This window comes from Passer montanus, unplaced genomic scaffold, assembly GCF_014805655.1.
Source record: "Passer montanus isolate IOZ18808 unplaced genomic scaffold, ASM1480565v1 scaffold63, whole genome shotgun sequence".
NCBI lineage: Eukaryota > Metazoa > Chordata > Aves > Passeriformes > Passeridae > Passer > Passer montanus.
In genome coordinates, this window is record NW_024371371.1 from 3820122 (window position 1) to 3840094 (window position 19973).

At 39.2% G+C, this 19973-nt stretch overlaps 1 protein-coding gene across 1 annotated transcript; it reads right to left on the bottom strand.

Moving 5' to 3' along the window:
- Positions 1–11285: 11285 nt before the first annotated feature.
- On the bottom strand, positions 11286–19312 carry RBP2 (retinol binding protein 2). Its single transcript, XM_039727991.1, has 4 exons — positions 19189–19312; positions 16443–16621; positions 13292–13393; positions 11286–11529 (listed from the first exon to the last, which is right to left on the bottom strand). The coding sequence occupies exons 1-4, from the start codon at positions 19259–19261 to the stop codon at positions 11476–11478; spliced, it is 408 nt and encodes a 135-aa protein (XP_039583925.1). The 5' UTR covers positions 19262–19312; the 3' UTR covers positions 11286–11475.
- Positions 19313–19973: the final 661 nt, after the last annotated feature.

Below are 19973 nucleotides of genomic sequence, written 5' to 3' on the forward strand. Positions count from 1 at the left end.
GTCCAGCAGCTACTTAAATATTTCTGTAATGACATTGATTTCAGGACAGAGAGATTCTGTGATTTCCATTTTTATTTACTTTTATATATTTTTAACTTATCGCTGCTGACTACAGAGTCGGAGCATTCTTGGGAAAGGATTCAGCATCAGATTTTCTATAAGCTTGCAGAAATTGTTTATTGAATAGCATGGGCTGCCAGCATCCTGGAAAACTGAGAACACTGTGTTTGTTTTCTATTAAACTTAGACAAAATTGACAAAGAGATTTTTTTTATCCTTCAGATACAAAGTGGTAATAAAAGGCAATTTAAGAGCAGCACTATGGACACTGAGTCAATGTGAATGTTTGTGGCCAGACTTTGATAATTGACTGTAGCTTGTGAAGGAAGGAAGTAGGTTGTTTTCTCTTGATCTGGCAGTTTTGCATTTTCCAGATGCAGAAGTGAGGCTTCAGCTCCTACTGCAATGTTTGTACAATGTCCAGAACAATCCAGAATCTGAGGATTTCAATATTCTGTCCAACAGCCTACATGGTGTGTGCCTCAAAGGAGCAACAATGATGATAAAACTGCTTTTGTGGCAGTGCAGTGATATCAGACAATATCTTCCACGTGTGCATTTCATCAGCAAACAAAGGAAAGGGGATTGGGTTTAAAGCACAGACGTCACTGTTGTCACTAAGATCCCAAGGCACAAAGTCTTTTGTCTTTATCATTTGATAGCAGCATTTCCCCATGGGCTCAAAGGCAGCTCAGCCTTGTGGTGTGCTAGGCACAGAAAACCAAACTCTGCTGCTATGTCTTAGTAATTTACACAAGGTGTCAGAAGAACCTTCTAGAAACCCCAAATGTGCCCATAATCCAACACCATTCTCTCAAGATATGCTTGTTAAATGGAAGGTGGCTTTGTCGGAAGGTTTGGAACTTTTTAAAAAAAACTCTATTACTATTTTTAAATTAGTTTACAGCAGTGTAATATGTAGGTGTTTTTCTAAGAAAGGTCAAAGCCCTCTGTATTTATGATTGGAGCTGCACAGTTACATGGTTTATGAGTTTGCATTGTGTTCAGAAAACCAGCAGCACACAGGATTCTGTGGCATTTCTGCAGCACTGAATGCGTGTCTTTGTATCGGAAGATTTTTCTTCACAATAACCCAGTAACAAGCTGTTTATGTAGGAGAGCAGGCCATGATGAAAGCTATATTAAATTTCATCCTTGCTCTTTTACAATAATCACACATAAATAACATACTGCCAGAGGCAAACTATACAAGCACTGTTTCTTTGTTTTCCCATTTCTAGTAGAACCTGAATCATTAATTTTTTCAGAGATACAGTCATATATAAAAAATTCAACAACATTAGTGTGCAGTGTGTACCTTCTTTGTGTAGTCTGAAGACTGCAAGTTATCTCAACAATCTCTGCCCATTGTTTGAGTTTCTAAACTCAGACTATAGCAATAAATTCTTTTAGCTTTGAATGCCTCTTGTTCAATCCTTGCTCAGTATATTACATAAATGGAACGTGACAGAGGATTTGCAGCATTCAGATATTCTGGACAAATTAATTCCCAAAGATGAAGTATAAAATCTGCTGATGAGTGAGGATCAGCAAAGAATCTCAGTTTAGACTAAAAAGGTTTAGGCTTTTAATGCTAGAGGTTTCTGGTTCAACTCTTGTGCTGCTGCTCTTGCCATTCTGTAATACAGTCAGTTTCCCCCTCCCTCCAAGCAGTGATAATAACCATACTTTTATATATTAACCATACTTTTATATCCTTTAGCAATTCTTCAATCAAAAATGGAGATGGATTATTTCTTATATGGCTTTCCAAATTAAAACTGAGGAGTTTTAACAACATGTAGCCAGTATGCTGTTGGAATTTCATCTTCCCAAAGTAAAAGTACTTGGAAAGTTGTGATGGGTTATGAGTACAAAAATTATATTTACAGTTCTGTTCTTGAAAATAAACGACTAGGATGTTATTCAATTTTCCACAGAGGTATGACAAAAATGTCTATTTTTGGTTTGAGGGAAGAGGGCAGTGTGAGTGCAAGATTCACCACTCGATGGCGCCTTGATTCTGTTCATCTCTATTTCTTTTTCCTCTCTGATGCCTGGACACAAAATCTCAAAGCTGGTTTTGTAGTAAATCTGTTTGGGGAAAAATATCTATCATATATTTCTAAAAGATAGTTTTTAATGTCTTTTGCTGAACTAATTAAAATTATTTAAATTTTCACTGATTCCTTTTAACTCCAGTCTTTCAGTGAAAAAAGGTGAATTCCCCCAGTTTTGCTTCAGCAGTTCTTCATTGTAAATACATGTTGGCAGACAATGGCAGGGGAACGGTTTCTGGCATCAAATCAGCCTACAAGGTTTTTTTCCATTGTGATACCTTTTCCTGTGTCCAGGAGCTGCACTACACCCATCACAAAAACCCCAAATATAACAGATTTTAGGATTTTGCTCTGTCCTGTGCACACTTGTCTGTTTTGCTGACAAAATCAAGGCTTATTGGATGGGTTTGTAACTGGAAGAGGTGCCATCCATGGTTTGAAACTTTTTAAAGTTAGTTACAAAATTACTTGAATGAAAATGCTGTCTGATTTTCAATGTGAACTATTCCACGACAACTGATAACTAATGTTACATTCAACGTATAAGAAATCAGTGCCAGAGTTTTTTGAGGGCTCCTCTGAGATGGGATTCAGAAGATTGACTCTGGATGCAAATAGATGCTGGAAATGTTTATAAAATAACACTGGAGACAATGTCATTCTGCCAGCAGGATCTTTAGTAATTGGGTGTTGGCTGAGAGAATTCTCCTGTTTGGGAAAGTAGATTTGATTAGCACAAGACAAAAACTGGGCCTTGCTGGCTGTCATCGTGTTTGTGTTTATAGATTTGTGACAAAAGGAGTTTTTTGGCAATAAGCCTTTGCAGTGTAGACCAGAAATTTGAGGAAATTTTTCTATGCTGAAGGTAATAGTATAGAAAAGAGTGCTTATTGTACTGCTCATGTAAGTGCTCTTAAAAAAACCCCAAATATCACTAAGTTAAAGCATTTATTTTCCAGAGTAGATGCTGCAAATTCTTCTGTGGCTCCAAGTAACTTCTAAAAGTTACAACCTCACACTTTATAGGGAACTACAAAACCCAAGATTTATTTATTTTGCTCTCTAAATACTGCCAGATAAGAAGACCTGACATTGAACAAGCTACAGAAGTTCTCACATGAAATCTTCTCCTACCAAAAGATACTCTCTGGTGGCACCCCCCCCTTTTTTCCTTTATAATCATTATAATGCAGGAGGAACTTGGTTTGTTTTTTTTTTTCCTTTATAATCATTATAATGCAGGAGGAAAATGGTGATAAAAGCACCTTTATGCTCCTCAGTCAGTGGAGATTAATTACTGCTGAGGCAGCTGGCAGGGAAGGATAGGATAGTAATGGTTTAATGGTTTCATTACCAAAACCTATGGAGTGGTCAGGGAAGAAGGATAAATTATAACCTTTTAACAAAGTGAGATCAATTGATAGAAATATTTTCATATTTTGGTCCTTAAGTCCAAGTGGAATCCAGAAAAATAAACAAAACATGTCCCTCAAATGCTCTAGCATTGACCTAATATTTGAGAAAACTACTTATTTAAGGGGAAACTGGCTGCTGGGTGCAAGGCTGTGAACACACTTGGCTGCAAAATTCTATCCAGAATGGATGGACTGAGAAGTCTTGGATGTTCTATTGCTGGCCATTAAGGCAGAGGACTGCAAATATTTGGAATAAATTACAAGCCCAGAATATTAGATAAATTGTTGCACTGTTGTGATACTGATTTATTTTATGAAAGAATTTTAATCCCTGTCAATTCCATTAGGAAACAAATTTGCAGGATGAGGTGAGCTATTTGGGCCTTATTTAACCCATTCCAAGGTGCCAAAATGTGTTCAATTTTTCACTGGATGATTCCAAATATGTTCTATGTTTCTTTTTATTTAAATTACTTGCAGTATAACAGGTACAGAGTTCTATCACATACTTTATAAATAAAACCTGAGATCTGAGAAGCTGTTATGGTGTTTTCATGCATGACCTTGCCTATATTTGTTTATATTGAGATAAACAGTAAGCAAAACAGGTTGTTTTTTTTTGTTTTTTGGGGGTTTTTTTTTGGTTGTTGTTTGTTTGAGTTTTTTGGGATTTTTTTGTGTGACTTTGTGGAGGATTGACTTTCTTATTTGAAACAGATGACAAAAACTGTATTAACAACATCTAGAGATTTATCCTTGTAAAGAAGTTACAAAAGCCTGGAAAGCCAAGCTCAGGCCAAGGCTGCAGCTGCCTGGGCTTCCACTGGAACCACACTGATGTGGCCAAGGGCTCAGCTCCTCCTGCCACTGCCCCTTAGTCCCAGCCTCTGTCCTTTGCTCTGCTGCAGAACCCCTGTGCAATCAGTGGGCCCACAGAAAACCTGGGGCTGCTTCTTGTTTTGGATGTCACAAGTCCCCTAAAATAGAAATCCTTCAGTTCTGATCATCCAGGGCCTTGCTGTGGAAAACAGTTATTTTCATTTAGTGACTCTGGCTGTGCTAACATTTTAACTAAGTGCTCGTGTTTGCTGTGTATTCAGTTTATGCCATCAAGGAAAGCAATTTGCTGTAATGCTACACAAGGCACCCATTAGTAGCAAACAGCAATCTGTGTTTTCAGAGAACCAAGGCTGTTATTTCACAAAGGGAGCAATTCAACTCTGCCTTAATCCTCTAACCAGTAAAACTCATCCTCCAGGTGTTTTCCCTGACTATTTGACTGCTTTTGGCTTCTCAAAAGTGTTTAGAAAATGAAAGTCTAATTTAAATTAAGTTGTACATTATTATTAAAGAAATACGACACATATGTATGTGAATAAATGCAAATTCTCACTTTTTTTTTTAATTACAGAAAAAAATGCCATATGTCACATGCTTTTATTTTTAGCTGCTTCTTTCAAATCTAAACAAAAAGAAAAATGTTTAACTTAAAACCCTGTCTCTAAACATTCAGGAACTTCACTACATTAATTTATTGTATCAACAACAGTGAATAGCAATAAACATTTTTCTGACCCTGGTACTTTGAATGCATTAAATTCTGCAGCTTCAGAGTCTACAGTCTGCTTTCAGTAGAGGCCTGGTCAGGATCCAATCTGGCTGTACTGAATAAATGACTCCCTGCAAGTGCTGTGACTTACGTAGAACTACTTGCAAAACAAGCTCCAATATCTAGTTTGACACCCTTATAATTATTTCAAAAGCTGAAAATTAACTAAAACCATATAAAGAAAAGATAAAATTATATATTTTGAGAACCTGCTGTTGTCTCACTTGTCACACCAAGTGACTTTCACTACGACTGTGACTCACTTTTGTGCCAAAGCTCAATAACCTTTCTCTGCTCAAGCTGGAAATCACGACCATGGAGTGGGGGGATGTTCAGGCAGTGTGTAGAAAAGGCACACTAAACTCTTCAGTTGGCCTTTAGGACTGCTGCCCTGTTGAAAGAGCACTGCTTTAGTCTGATTATTGGGAAATTTAAGCAATCTTTGGCTTTATGGCACCTCAAGAGAAAACATGCTTTCGTTATTAAAGTTCTTTTTCCCTACACGTGTGTAGGGAAAGATGAGCAAATTTTGAAAAAACAAGTCAGGTCCTAGAGAGACAGCCAGAAAAAGATGAATCATATAATTTTGTAAGTAGAAAAAATACTAAATATTGTAAAGTAGACAATGAAACAAGTACTGTTGTGAGCAGCAGAACCACTGAAGCTCAGTTTCTAGGGGATTTTATGTCATGGTTGAATTCATTGGCATCCAGCTGAAGATTTTCCATGGATACAAGCATTTATCCTATATTATTTTCTGGGACTTGATAAACATGAGGCCCTGTAGCCTTTCTTTTACTGGAAGCATTCTATCAGGCTCTTAATTTTCACATAATACTGTAAAAACATTACATTTAGAGACTTTATACTTTACAGTCAGATATGCTTGACCAGTCTACCTTGGGCAACTGGTTCAAATGATGTGGGGGTGTAGGCAAAAAAGTATCGTGGGCACCTATGAACTCTTCTACCCCTGGATGTAAATACTTGTGTGTATAAAGATACATAAATACATACATACATACATACATATATATATATATCTATCTATGGATATAGGACATGTGTATATCCAAAAGTGAATGAAACAGAGGTGACAAGGGAAGACAATTAAGAAATTACAGGAGAACAATTAACTTTGGGTGCAGTGACAAAAGCAGCAAGGGCGCTGCACATTAAAAAGCATTTCAAAGTATGCCTGTTGCAGCTTTCGCAGGGAGCCATCCCATTTAAATTCTACGCCATGATTTAATTCTGAAGTTGTAACTATGTTTACAGGAAAAGCCTTTGTGAACGGTTTATCAGATATTCAGGAAGCCTTTCCTTGAAAGACTAACCTAAATGGAACCCAGCAGAAATGCAAAGTACAGTACCATGAAAACAGGTATAGAGAACTTCCAGTGTTCCTGTGTCTGGGTCTTGTCATACATTAGTAGCTTTTTTCTTACTGTAGGGACTCTATTTGACTCTTTTCCCCCATGAAAGCAACCAAAATTGTAGTATCTGCAGGATCTTCTTGCCAGTCTTTTTTGCCAAATGTTGCTGCAGGCGCACTGACAGGTTTGCTGATGGAAGAAAGTGGATTCTGTGGTGGCACCACAGAGACTCTCCAGGCTCACCTGCTGGTCTCTTCCAGCCCTTCAGCTCTTTGGAGAGCAGAGCACTGTCTGATGGCCAGCTGCAGTTTCCATGCTGCAGTTCCAGGCTGCCCTGCAGCCACGTGCATCCAAAAGCCTTCCGAGGGCTGCCCCAGGCCAGCTCTTTGGCACGTCAGCCACTCTGAGGGGGCACTCTCCTCGCTTGGGCTTGCAAGGAGAGAGCCTTAGGCACAACGCCTTCAAGGACGCTGGGCCGATGCTGACAGGAGTGAAGAAAGCGAACTCCAAATTCTGGTGAAACGGGTCTATTGGGAGGACAGGGAGACATAAAATACAAGGGAGCTAGTAGCTGAAGAAAGTGGGAAAGGGCTAACAGCAACTTATAAAGGGGGGCGGGGGCAGAGCCTGCTCTCCAACCAATGGAGGAGCAGAGGGGAGTGGAAAAGGAAAGAAGGACACTGCTGAAGGACCAATGGGGAGGGATTAGGGGAGGGATTAGGGGAGGGGCCCAGCCCCTGAACCAATCACTTGGTGCCCAGAAGAGAAGCTTCTGGATGGAGAGGATGGGTCACCGAGTGAGGGACAGGGCACCGGGTGGGACAAAACAAAGGATACAATGGTAACTGGGGTACCGGGGAAGGGACAGGGAGACTGGCAAGGATTGCCGGGGAGCAGACAACCTGGGTAGAGCCATTGCACAACCACAGGGGCGAGTGGAACAAACCAACTTACAGTATACAACTTAGCATAACTGAGAGCCTGAAAAGCAAAACACATCCCTGCTCCTTCTTGTCCTGTTGATCTTTTCCTCTCCTGGAGCTTGGAGGAGAGTGTGCCCCTATTCCTTCCATGTTTATAGTCTTTCTCCAAGTGAAGTCATGTTTGCTCTCATGTAAGACAAAGCTCCTCATCTTTCCAAGGATTCCTCCGCCTTGAAAAACTCGGGAATACCTACTGTCATCTATTGCATTCCCATTTCTATTTAATGGTGACTGAAGCACTGCAGTGTGAGATATAATTAAAGCAAATGTGCTATTTAGAGAATAACTGACAAAATTTTTGCAGCTATTGAAAAGCTTGTCTCATTAGTATTATTTTAAATCTCATTTTCACAAAATGATTTCTTCTAATCCTCACAATCTGCATAAAAAGGAATCAGCAAGCTGAAATTGAAGTATCTGCAACCTCTGCTCTTTAAGTCAGTCACAAATTAAAGAAAATAATGTCTTCTAGTGGAATAAAAACTTGCTAAAGAAATAATTTCTATCAATCTCTCCCCAATAAAGAAAAATATATACCCTTGCTTAAAAGAATACAAATAAATCTTACTAAGCAACATTTTTTTGTTTAATTTTGTCTCCATCTGATCTTGAAGTAAATGCTGATTAAAAAACTTAAGACTTCTTGCCAGATGGCAGGGGAGTATCTTTCACAAGCAGCAGAACAGCATAGCATCCAGGATATCCATGGCAAATTCAGAAGGCATTCTGTGCATGTCTGTGACCTTCCGGAGCTGCAGAGGAAGGCAGCACTGTAGGGCTTTGCCACAGAACACAACTGGTAGGAACATTAGCAACATTCTTCTACAGACTCCGCCTGCAGTGTTACTCTCTTATTTTAGCAGTTGGCAATAAAATGCTTAACTTTCTGGAAGAAAAATTGGCTCAAAGAGGAGCCAGTTGGCTCAATGCAGAGGTTTTAAAAATCTGGTGGGTTCCAAAAATCCATCCAGGGTCAACCCACTACACTGGATCAGAAGGTTGCTGATAAATTCCCTTCCTGGGGCTGTATTTGAGCAATATTCTCAGTGAGGAAAAGAATCCATGCAAATGGTAATCCTTCAAAACAGCTGAGACAGCACTGTGTGCCAGAGGGCTGAAAAAATGTGAATGAACATTCTTTGATTTACCAGCAAGGTCTGTTCCTCCAGCACAAGTATTTAATCTGCTGACAAGGAGATAAGGGACTTTGAACAGCTTAGAGACCAGCCCAACATCACAAATATGATACAAACAAGGATAACTTTGGAAGGAATTATAATGCAACAGAATGAGTATCTCCTCTGTCTCCAGCACTGTGCGTGCAGTTGTAAGTTCTTGTGTATCAGTCTGTGCAAAAATAAAATGTTGTTTTGGAGAGTAAGAAAGCTTGCATATTTCCTGACTTCATGCTAAAAAGTCTGAAATTTTCATTTTCGAGATAGGCAAAAAAATGGGGTCAGATCCAGTTTCCTCCTAATCGAAGTCTACTTGTGCTCAATTGCCTATTTCCTTTACTTCTGAACAATAACCATTAGACAGAATTAGTGAGCATAATAAGGAACCAGTTGAAGAATGTTTGCTTTCCCTCTTCAGATTCATCATTAGTGAATTGATGGTAGTTCCTTGTGATATATGAAAGATTTTCTTTGGATTTATGATTTGGTGTGAATTTACAAACAGGGTTACTTGTGGCAAGAACAAACCAGGAGAAATGTCACTGATTAAACCATGCACATTTTTGTTTCCTAGTGATTACATTCTGATAATATTTTGAAAGCTTAATGAGCTGTGGTACTTTTTTATCCTTGTAACTAGCAGAGATTTAGAACTGTGAATTAAATACATTTCTACTGAGCAGTCCAGGTCAGGGCTGACTCAGAAAAAAATAAGGAGTTTACTAACTCCAAGTGCAGTTTCTGCTGTGCAAGCTAACATGAAAACATTGCCCAGGCAATGGACACAGGAAGTTTGATACCAAGTCAACTTTTATCAGGGGAAGCAAAGTCCAATTAATAAAAATATCCTGACATATACACTTCTGTGCCTGTTGTGGTTTAATTTTAGCCAGCATCTAAGCACCACAGAGCCAATTCCTGAGAAAACTCCAGGGCTGGCTAATGACAGTAATGGGTGAAGAAAAAGCTGCCTGCACAAGCAAAGCAGAACAAGGAGTTCATTCTTCACTTCCCAGGCGGGTGTTCAGCCGTGTCCAGACAGTGGGGTCCATCTTGTGTAACAGCTCCTTGGGAAGACCAAGGAATTACTGGGCAATGCCATCCCAAACACAGCAGTCCCCCCCCTTCCTTCTTGCAGCTTTATATGCTCAGCATGATATTCTATGGCGTGGAATATCCCTGGCCAGTTTGGGTCAGCCGTCCTGGTTCTGCTCCCTCCCAGCCTGTTGTGCACCTCCTCACAGGCAGAACAGGGAACCTGGATGCCTTGATTTAGAGGAAGCACGAGTTAGCAACAACTAAACCATCAGTGTGATATCAACATTAGTCTCATGCTAAATCCAAAACCCAGCTACTAGCTACTAAAAGGAAAATTAGCTCAAACCCAGCTGGAACCAGGATAATGGCCATGGCCATAGAAGTATTGGTGGTACATTAATCAGATTTTTGCAGATGTAACCTAGTTGTCAGCTGGGAGACTCCCTCCTTCCCTATCCCAAGCTATTGACAGTGAGTGGGCTGAGGAGCAGGTGGAGATGAGGAGAAAGCATATGCTCCTCCATTTCTGCCAAAGCTTTTTCACATATTTTCTGTACTTCCACTGATCCACTGATCTGTTCAGTGGATTTTCACTCCTCCCATACTAAGCAGAGGATGGGAGCCTATGGACAAGAGGGAACTTAACAGTGCTAAAGCTGATGTGAAAGTTTTTATATCTGAAAGGCAAGGTTGTAGGAAAGACAGTGTATTTTATTAGAATAATTCATGTCATTGGAAAAAGCAGATGAGCTTTTGGGCATACAAGCTCTTCTGGGGAAGGTGTGCACACATTTTGTTGAATAATAAAAGTTTCTATCTACTGAAGTAGTGTTCATCATCCATGGTTAACTTAAACTTGCCTTTAGCAAAGAACATGAATTATTTTGAAAAGCCCTGAATAAAACTGAGAAGAATTGCATGGAAAAGTTTTTTCTTTTCACAGTCTCTGAAAGGTGGTACAAGGTGAAGATTGAAGCATGCTAGGCACTCTTTCTGCACAGGGTACACGCAGACTGTGTGTACGCTGCAGTTTGCCTCTCACAGTCCTAAGTGTGCCTTAGTTTTCACACCATGGAGCAACTCTTCCATGCAGGGTTTGCTTCAAACAGCAGATTTCTCCACTGGGATGGTTATTAGCTGCCAGTTCTAACTGGAAGTTACAGCATTGTCATTGATCCATGTTAGGATCGTACTGAGGAGCTGCTGCACTTCACAAAGGCTGTGAGATATTGATCAGGTGATAACCAGCAGCGGCTTTAGACCTGGGCCAAATCCAAGGGAACAGTCCTGATGTGAAAGGACATGTATTGTGCTCAGTGAGGCATTCTGTTGCCTGAAACTGTGGACTTAGTGATCCAGCACTAAATTAAATAGAAGCAGTCCAGTGAATATCCAGTGTTATGCAGTCACCCAGAGACATTATGATAATCCAGCACTGTGGAGACATAGACTGTGACTGAAATAATTGTGACTGTTAATTTTCAGCCTTGTTGCTAATGGACATTCCTCTCGAAGTCATTATAAAGATGGGGTGAAACATAATTTGAAAGGCAATTACTTTTATTTAACTCAAGACTGAAAGGCAAAGGAATTTATGAAGTTTGTAACTGTTTGATGTTATTTCTATAAAATGTGCTTGTTTCCATAAACAGGCACATAATATCTTCACATAGAAGTGTCAAAGGAATGAAAATCTGGCTTCATTCTTCTTTTTGAACATAACATTTTGATAACAATCTGGGTGGCTTTCTGCTCCATTTTAGTTCTTCTTCTTAAATGTCTGATGGCATACCTGGTCTTCACATGTCAGTTCCTGCAGTATTAAAACAATTAGTAAGTATACAGTGGTAGAAGTTTAATTTCGCATATATATCAGATCCCACCAAAAATTGCTACAACTGAGCCACTGCATTAAAAAACTGATTTTTATGAAATAGAGAACAGTAAGAAAAGTGCATTATATGTAACCAAACAGCAGGTATGCACTTCATGTTGCAGTAATTAGTTTTTGATACACGAATTGAACTCTAGGAAGAATAAACATGAACAATGCATTAAAATTTTGCTTTAATTCAAGGCTTTTTCATGTTCTGTTATTAAAACAATATACTGTAATAGTTTAGAATTCATGCTGCCTCAAAATTCACAAGATGCACTGAAACAAGGAAATAAATAAAAAAAGAGGAATGCTTTCAAAAGCTGATTTGCTTCAGAGGTGTGCCCAGCTGCTTCTTAGGGGCCAGAACAATGCACCATTGCTGCCCAGGGCTGCAGTGACCCCTTAAAGGCTGGCACATTGCAGTGCAGCCAGTTTGGTTGGTTCCATCAGCCAGCATTCCTCTGCCCAACAGAGCTTTGAAGGGACTGAAAAAGGTGGCCAGCAAAGGGCCAGTTCTGCAGGACATTTTCTGAAGACTGCCATAAGGACCTGCTTGGCTTTATTTCCACCAGCCTCAGCCCAAATCTTGGTGCCAGTACGTAGAACATTTTGAATGTGTGTTCAGACAGCTGGAGAAGTGCACTGGACAGGTGATTTCGGTTGGGTGGCTCTTTTTTGTTTTGAATTCCTGTCTTTGCCCTTTCAGGCAGAGAGATGGGCCCCACTGTGACTGCCCAACCAAGCAAACCTGTGAAGGAACAGGTAGCTCGCAGCAAAACTTTGGAGAGAACAGTGGGCTCTTCTCAAGAATCTCTCCATCCACCTACTGTGCCCAGCATGATAATACCCAGTATTATCATGCCCATTTTTTGATTGCTTTCCCAGGAAACTCTGCAATCATTATCATTTTGAGAAGTGTTAAAAAAATTAGTAGATGTGGCACTTTGTGATATGGGTTAATGGATATGGTGTTGTTCAGTCAAAGTTGGGACTTTGTGATCCTGGAGGTATTTTCCAACATTAATCATTCTGTGATTCTACAATACTGTTATTTTGAAATCTTTCTGCACATCACTGATTGCTGATTTCCTGCACAGGCTTTTCTGGCCTCTCTTGGATTCACCACATCTGTCTTCAGGCTACAGCTTGCTGCTTTAGGTGTTTGAATTTATTATTGAACTAAGAAAAAATAACTGCAGTGTAGGTTTTTTGTGGGATCCTCTTAAATATCCAGGAGTTTCTGATCTGTATTACAGCACAGTGTGCTAAAATTTCATATGGCTTTGCTCAGAAAAAAAAAAACCAACGAATAACATTTTTCTTGCAATCTGATTGGGTTTTTTTGGTTTGGATTTCTTTTTTCCCTTTTTTTTCTCTTTTCTTTTTTTTCCTACCAGTGATTATATAAGAATAAGATTATGTTAGAGGTGCAAGGTAACAGGAAGGGTTGAGAACTGGAGGGAAGTGGACTGGAGCAAAAAAAAACCACTGCAGGGTTATGATTTAATTGGTAGCAGGTGGACAGAAATTGAGCATTCCTGAGTTGAAACAGAGGAGAAATTTCCTTAGATTTCAGAGATCAGAACTGTCTAAAGACCTTTCTAACTAGAAAAAACCCCAAATCCTTTGAAATGGAAAACCCGAGCCTGTGCTGCAGCCTCAGTGATGTGCTGTGGGTCTGTGGAGCAGCCCTTACCAGATGCAGGATGTCTCCTTCAATCCAGTGCTTCCAGCCCCTGTTGTTCTTCTCACCCTTCTGAACACAGACCAGTTTGTCACCATCCCAGGTCACCAGGGACTGCATGAACCAGATAATTAACTCAGTTACATTAACCAGAAGTTTATGAACATATAAAAATTAGTTCAAACAATGTGAATACAGAATTACAGTTGCTTCCTATCATTCTTCAACTTCCTCATTAAAAAAAAACCAACAAAACATTTAAACAAAACCCAGATGCATTCAGGATGACAGCAGTGTGACAGAGGGAAGCTTTTGCAGTGCTTTATTGTCATTTCCATGTGTTTCTTCACATACATGAGTAACAAGTGTTCACACTAACTGGTGAACTGTTGAGTATGTTTACAGCTACTGGTGCAATATATGCAAAGTGCATTTTTTCCTTGCTGTTTAAAGCCGTTAACGAAAAAAGTTATAGGGTTTCATGAGTGAAGATTTGGAGGCTTGTACTGCAAAGTGCAGTGCTAACACCTTTTCTAGCTCTGAATAAAGTAACAAGAGGAACAGTATGTTACTGTCATCTCATACACTAAATTTGTTTGTATATTTTAATGTACTTTCTGAAATGTCTGATGGCACACCTGGTCTTCACATGTCAGTTCCTACTGTATTAAAACAATTAGTAAGAAATTTAAAGAGATGTGATCATAAGCTGGACAAAGTGGCTGGCCCTGCCTGAGCAGCCAGGTTGGACCTGGTGCTCTCAGAAGATCCCTTCCATGCTCAACCATCTCCTGGTCTGGCATAATTCAGTCTAGCAGTGGCAGACAAGGTCCTGGGTATGCTCATTCTTGTCCAGGGGCAGGATAACCCTCAGAAAAGAAAGGTTCTCTTTACAGGCTGAATTATCTGTACACAGATGTGCCAGGGTACATTCAAAGCAACTCTGCTGGAATTGTGCTGCATTTGAACCACTGTCCTTTAGGGGCATATTTAACCATGTATCACACAATTCTTTATTAGGCACCAGTTACAGTCCATGAAAGCTCAGTTATTATAAAGCTCCAAGTGTATTGGGAGCTTAATTCATTTTCTAGTCCAGCACTGGATGATTTATTTCTCTTATGAGGGAGCTTTCCATTAATAATGAGACAAAACTCATTCCATTTCAGTTAATTTCTTTCTTATTTACGGAATTTTGAAGCTACATGCTCTTTAAATTATCCATGCCCTCTTTACATTTAAATGTTGCCTACCAATTTTATTACCTTCATCTAACTTTAATGTATTTGAGGCATTGTTTTGTTAATAAAATGACCAGAAAATACTTTTAGAGCAATTCAGAAAGTAATGGCATGACATGCGTTCTTTTTCCTTCTCCCCTCTAACAAACAACATGATTTGTTTAGAAATTAATATTAGGCAAAAGTAATTAAATCAGGTAGGGTTATAAATGGATTCCTTCCTTCCTTCCTTCCTTCCTTCCTTCCTTCCTTCCTTCCTTCCTTCCTTCCTTCCTTCCTTCCTTCCTTCCTTCCTTCCTGCCTGCCTTCCTTCCTGCCTTCCTTCCTGCCTTCCTTCCTGCCTTCCTCCCTCCCTCCCTCCCTCTTTGCAGAGCAAGGCTTTTGTAGTGGTGATGAGCACTAGAGGAGCACTAATTGATGGATTTAAGGAGTGATGAAACTAATGAGTCCTTAGATCCTTAGCAATGCCTTCAAGTGATCTGAAGAGATGTGGGAGCAGTGTTTTTAAGCATAGACTTTGTTACAGGAATTCGTTCCACTCAGTGCCCATTGGAGAAGGAGACAGAAAGAAAATTTAGATATAGGGATGTTTAGGATAGTGAAAAAAAAAAGGCTCTTACTCTTTGACAGCTTGCAGTGCTGTGTATGAGAAATAGTTTGGAAGAAATCATAGGAGTTACACTGCACAAAGTTAGTTTGAGAATTAAAAGTGATCCATGGTGAACAAACCGTGTCTTCTGCTAAATTTGTGTCCCTCCAGTAAAGGATGATGTGAGTTCAAATGTAAACGTGCCCTTTATGCTGCCACTTTTCCTGTGGCAATTGCCAAAACAAACAGGCCTAGTTGACAGAGTTTTGATCTCAGCTTCTCAGAGTTTGGCAGCTGGGAACTGAGTGGCAGAATAGAGGTGTGGAGGTAGAGGAAATCAGCAGAGCTGATAACAGAGATTCAGTGAATGATGACCAAGGGAGGAAGGGGATGCTGGATTAGCAAGGCTCCAACAGGGACAGCCAATGGAAATTTCAGATCTACTGGCCTTTCTACATCTGAAAGCGTTGCTTAAGCTTTTAGGATGAGAAGAAAGTAAAACAGAGGCAATATTGATACAGAAACATGAAGCTGAATTCAGGAAGTGAATCGGTGCTCGTGTGTATTAGTTTCTTCCCTGACTTCTCTGAGAGAGCCTTGTTTGAATCCCCCAGGAACTGACTCTGCCTCAGGAGGTGGGGCAGGGGCTACAACATGGCCCTTGATACAGGGGCCCACAAATCCCCCTGAGAGGTGTCTGAACAAGTGGCCACGGCTTCCTGGGGCAGTTCTGAGCTCAGCCTACTCCAGTTATCCCCCAGGCAGTAAAGCACACACTGCTGCCCTCCTGCCCTCCTGCCCTGCCATGCTCCAGGCTTGGGCTCACATCTTTTTCTTGCCCCTTCCCAAAGCTCCCCTAAGAGTAAAAGCTGAGTGCTGGTTTATTTTTGACAATGCCCAACTGTTAAACTGCCCAGCTGAGACTGATCAGTGCAAATCCAGCCATCCCAAAATGAAAAATTCTATTGATGCAGTCCTAAATTCACAGGGATCAACCCCCAGTTTCCTTAAGGAGGATGCATAGGTAAAAATACAATTTTGCTACTTTCTAGATACATAAGGTGTATCAGAAAAGCTGGAAAAATCCTCCACTAGAAAAACCTAATTAATGATTGTCCTCATGTATCTCAGTAGCCATCCTGATTTGCATTTCTAATAAATGCCTGTAGCAGGAAAGAAAACTGTCTCAGGATGCAAATTACTTCTGCTTTATAAAAATCCTCTGATGTCTGTAAAATATTGGGGTTTTACTTAATGTAATCAGCTGATTTTGGGAACTGCAGGCTCCTGGTGGTGACTGTGGTATGAACAGACAACAGCCCTGGGTTTTTACCTTTACTGCTCGGTTATCCAGTCCTTTGGTGTGCTCCTCAAACTCCACCCCCACAGTGTAATCCAACTCATAGTTTCTGAAAGTACTCAGTGTTTTGGTTTTAAAATTGTCTCCATTTTGAACAATCTCCTTTGTTTGTTTCAAGTGTTTTGCAATCTTACGAGTTGCAAAATCAATACCTGTCAAAAACCAGAAAAGAGAGTGAAAATTCCAGTATTTGTTAAAGAAAATAAAGGCCCACAGCATTTATATTTACACATTAAAAAATAAAGTAAGTCAAACATAGTTCCACAAATGGTGCTTTTACCTGCAACATTTTTCAGAGAAAAAGATAATTTCAAATAAAAATTGTCTTGTGTTTACAAGTACACTTTCAACTTGAGGCTCTTCCACTGATTTATTTATTAATGGGATATCTGTGGGAATGTTGTGAGCATACAACATACAACCAGAAGTGAATTGATGTTGTTATGTTTAATCACCTGAATTTTTTTGAGAATGTGAAACAAGAGGGGCTGTTAAGCCTGACAGTGCCTTTTTTGCCTCACTAAAGAAGGATCTTAGAATAATAGTCCTTCTCAGAGATTTAACATGTTAGACTGGGTATGTAATCAAGAGGACCTGGGCATATTACTTTTATGATGAACCTATAGTCTGGGAGTATACAAGAGGTTAATTAATTAGCTTAAAAGAATGAAAATTATATTAATGAAAAAAGAAGCAATGAAATAAAAAGTGAAATCCATTATTGTTTGAAAGCAGATACGCAAATAAATTGCAGTTCAAAAGGAGAAACATTCAAAGTAAAAAGTAAAAAAGCGCTTTTGTGCAGAGCATTTGACAGTTTCTGTTTCATGTTCTGTCAACATTTGCTGCAGTACTGATGTCCTTGACATCCTTATTTTGTTCACAGTGAGGACTAACATGATGATGCACACAGCTGCTTGGCACTGGAAGCACTGCTGTCACCTCAGGGAGAACATCCCTGGCACCATCCCCGGCTGTCCCAGGGCCAGCAGCACCACTGTCTGCACTAAACATTTCTGACCAGCTGCCAGGGGATCTGCTGTGGTGCTGGATGCAAATGGAATCACCTCCCATGCTTCTGCAAGAGGCTGAAAGATGGGTTTGGTCTGCTGGCCCTCCTCTGGTGGTTTCACGTGGGTGTTAATCACTGCCAGCCCAGCACTGCCACTCACTAATGGGGCCCTTTTCTTCTGCTAGATTCATTATCCTACTTGGGAAGTACTAATCAAGTTGAGTAAGAGGATAGGCTTGAAGAAAATGTGACTTTTATACACGGGGAATAATGGTCTTGTTCACTATTTATATTCAAGACTTCTTGGGTATATTTTATCTGCTGTGGTGGATTAAAGGTATCTCCGGGGCTGATTTATAGCCAGGCCACATAAAATTTAGTTCTCTCTGAGGGGAAAAATGTCTAGACCTCTAAAGAAATGCTATTTCTGACTAATATATTGGTCTTGTAGCTCCTGGAGAAAAATCAGGGAGGCTTTATTAAAGCATGGTTTTCATAACTGCATTTTGAACAATACAAGCAATAAAAATGATATGTAGTTCTATTATAGTATATTTAATTACTTTGTAACATGTTTATGATAAAATCAAACTTTCTAACTTAGAGGGCAAACCTAATCTTTAATTAAAGTATTGAAATGTGTATGTATTAATTAAAAGGACAGATGAATTAAAAATACCCCTCAAAACCTGTGAGCTTTGAATCTGAGCACATTAATAGCAACAAAATGTAAAATGGAGAGAAAAAGAGCCAAAGAATATCTTTTCACCCTTTCCCTGCCATTTCTTTCTGAGAATCACCTACAGCCTATGCATCTTTGCAGTGGTTTTGGTGTTGGGTTATTTTTGCTTATTCACTGGCAATTTAAAATTACTAAAGCTGATTGTGTAGATATAAGTTATAGTTTGTATATGCACATATGCAAAAAATCACTTCAATTAATGTGTATCTTTCTGCTGAAATTCAAGACATTGCCCTAATCATTCTCATTTTCAAGCACTCTCTTGTTTTGTTCCTCACAAGTGTATATGTGTATTATTTACAGATGTCCCTGAAGTTATTGAGTTTTTTTTTCCACAAATGCAAAAGCTAAAAACCATGAATAGTGAAACTTGCCTTTCTCTCTTAAGAGAGTTAAAGCTTTGAGAAAATTGCAACTGCTTTCAATTGTTGATGAATAATGATGAGAGTTTATTTTTATGCATTTATGTATTTCTTCTATTTCAATCTGAACAGATCAATCAATTAGGATTAAGATTCTTTGGTAAAACTAGTAGAAAATCAGTTAAAGCATCAAATTTTTCATCTCTGTACCATAATTAGTTCAAATCACTAATTTAATAATGGCATTATTGTTAATTTACTGTTATAGAACATCTTGTTCCTCTTTAACCAACTTGTGGCTGCACTGTTACAGTAAGAATATACCAGGAGTAAAAAAGAGCTTTTAGATCTGAAAATCTCTTGCTTTGGGGCTTTTCCCCCACCCTGTATCTGTTATTTCATTTATCTAAACAAAGAATAACATCTTTAGCTACACATCTTCATTTGCTTTTATATTGAGATCATCACAATTTTGAAAACAATGACTTGATTTGTAATGTGATTGGCAGAAAACCTTATGCCACAATGGACATTAGTTTTTAGGAGGATTTGACTTAGAATTTAACCATTTTCTCTTGATTTAATTAATATTTTGTCATTTACCTAAAGCAACCATGTAGCCTTCAAAGTTGTCATTGGTCACCATTTCCCAGGTCCCATTGTAATCGGCAGGCATGGTGGCAGGAGCCTAAACCCAGCTTCAGCTCAGGAGGAGAGGCTGGACACAAGCTCTGCTCGGGGAATCTTTTATAAACCTTTCCAGATCTTTTTTCCACTCAGGTTTATGGCTCTGTAGATAATGCAGTTGAAGGGGCAGAGTGATAACCCTGGAAACTTTGCTTGCATTGACAAAGTTCATTTGAACAGCTGGCAGACAAGGAACTATTTCAGAAATATGGAGTAATACAGGATATGATTTTACAGTGACCTTTGTAGAGAACTGCTGGCTATTATGGGATACCTTTGAAATATATTGAACACCGTGGCAAATTGTACAACACAGTTAAAGTTTTCAAGGTGAATTGGTTTTTAGCTCCTTTCTACGTGTCACTTTTCCCTATGAATTTGAGTCTTACAGAGCTGACCCATCCACTTAAAGCTTGTGGAAGTCTTGAATGTGAAACAAATGTTAGAGCAGGAAAGAGAATACTCCTGTTCAAAATATTTTTGGCTTTGTTTGGTTTTCAATATAGCTGCCATATACCAATAGCTGTACTTATACCAACTGCACTTTCATTTTTTTTGTTTTGGTTTAAGAGCAAGTTTAGCAAATGTAAACTGAATAAAAATAAATCATAATTAGTATCAATCCTGCCCTGAAAATGATTTTGTAATTCCTCTGAAATATGTCCGTTTTTATTGGAAATCTATTTTATTCATAGCTGTGG

Excerpts from the sequence above, each read along its gene's own strand:
- RBP2 (XM_039727991.1), bottom strand. The coding sequence starts at position 19,261 with ATGCCTGCCGATTACAATGGGACCTGGGAAATGGTGACCAATGACAAC. Across the intron at positions 13,394-16,442 it reads TGGATAACCGAGCAGTAAAG|TCCCTGGTGACCTGGGATGG; the intron begins GTAAAAACCCAG and ends TGGTTCATGCAG. Across the intron at positions 11,530-13,291 it reads AAGGAGACATCCTGCATCTG|GAACTGACATGTGAAGACCA; the intron begins GTAAGGGCTGCT and ends TTAATACTGCAG.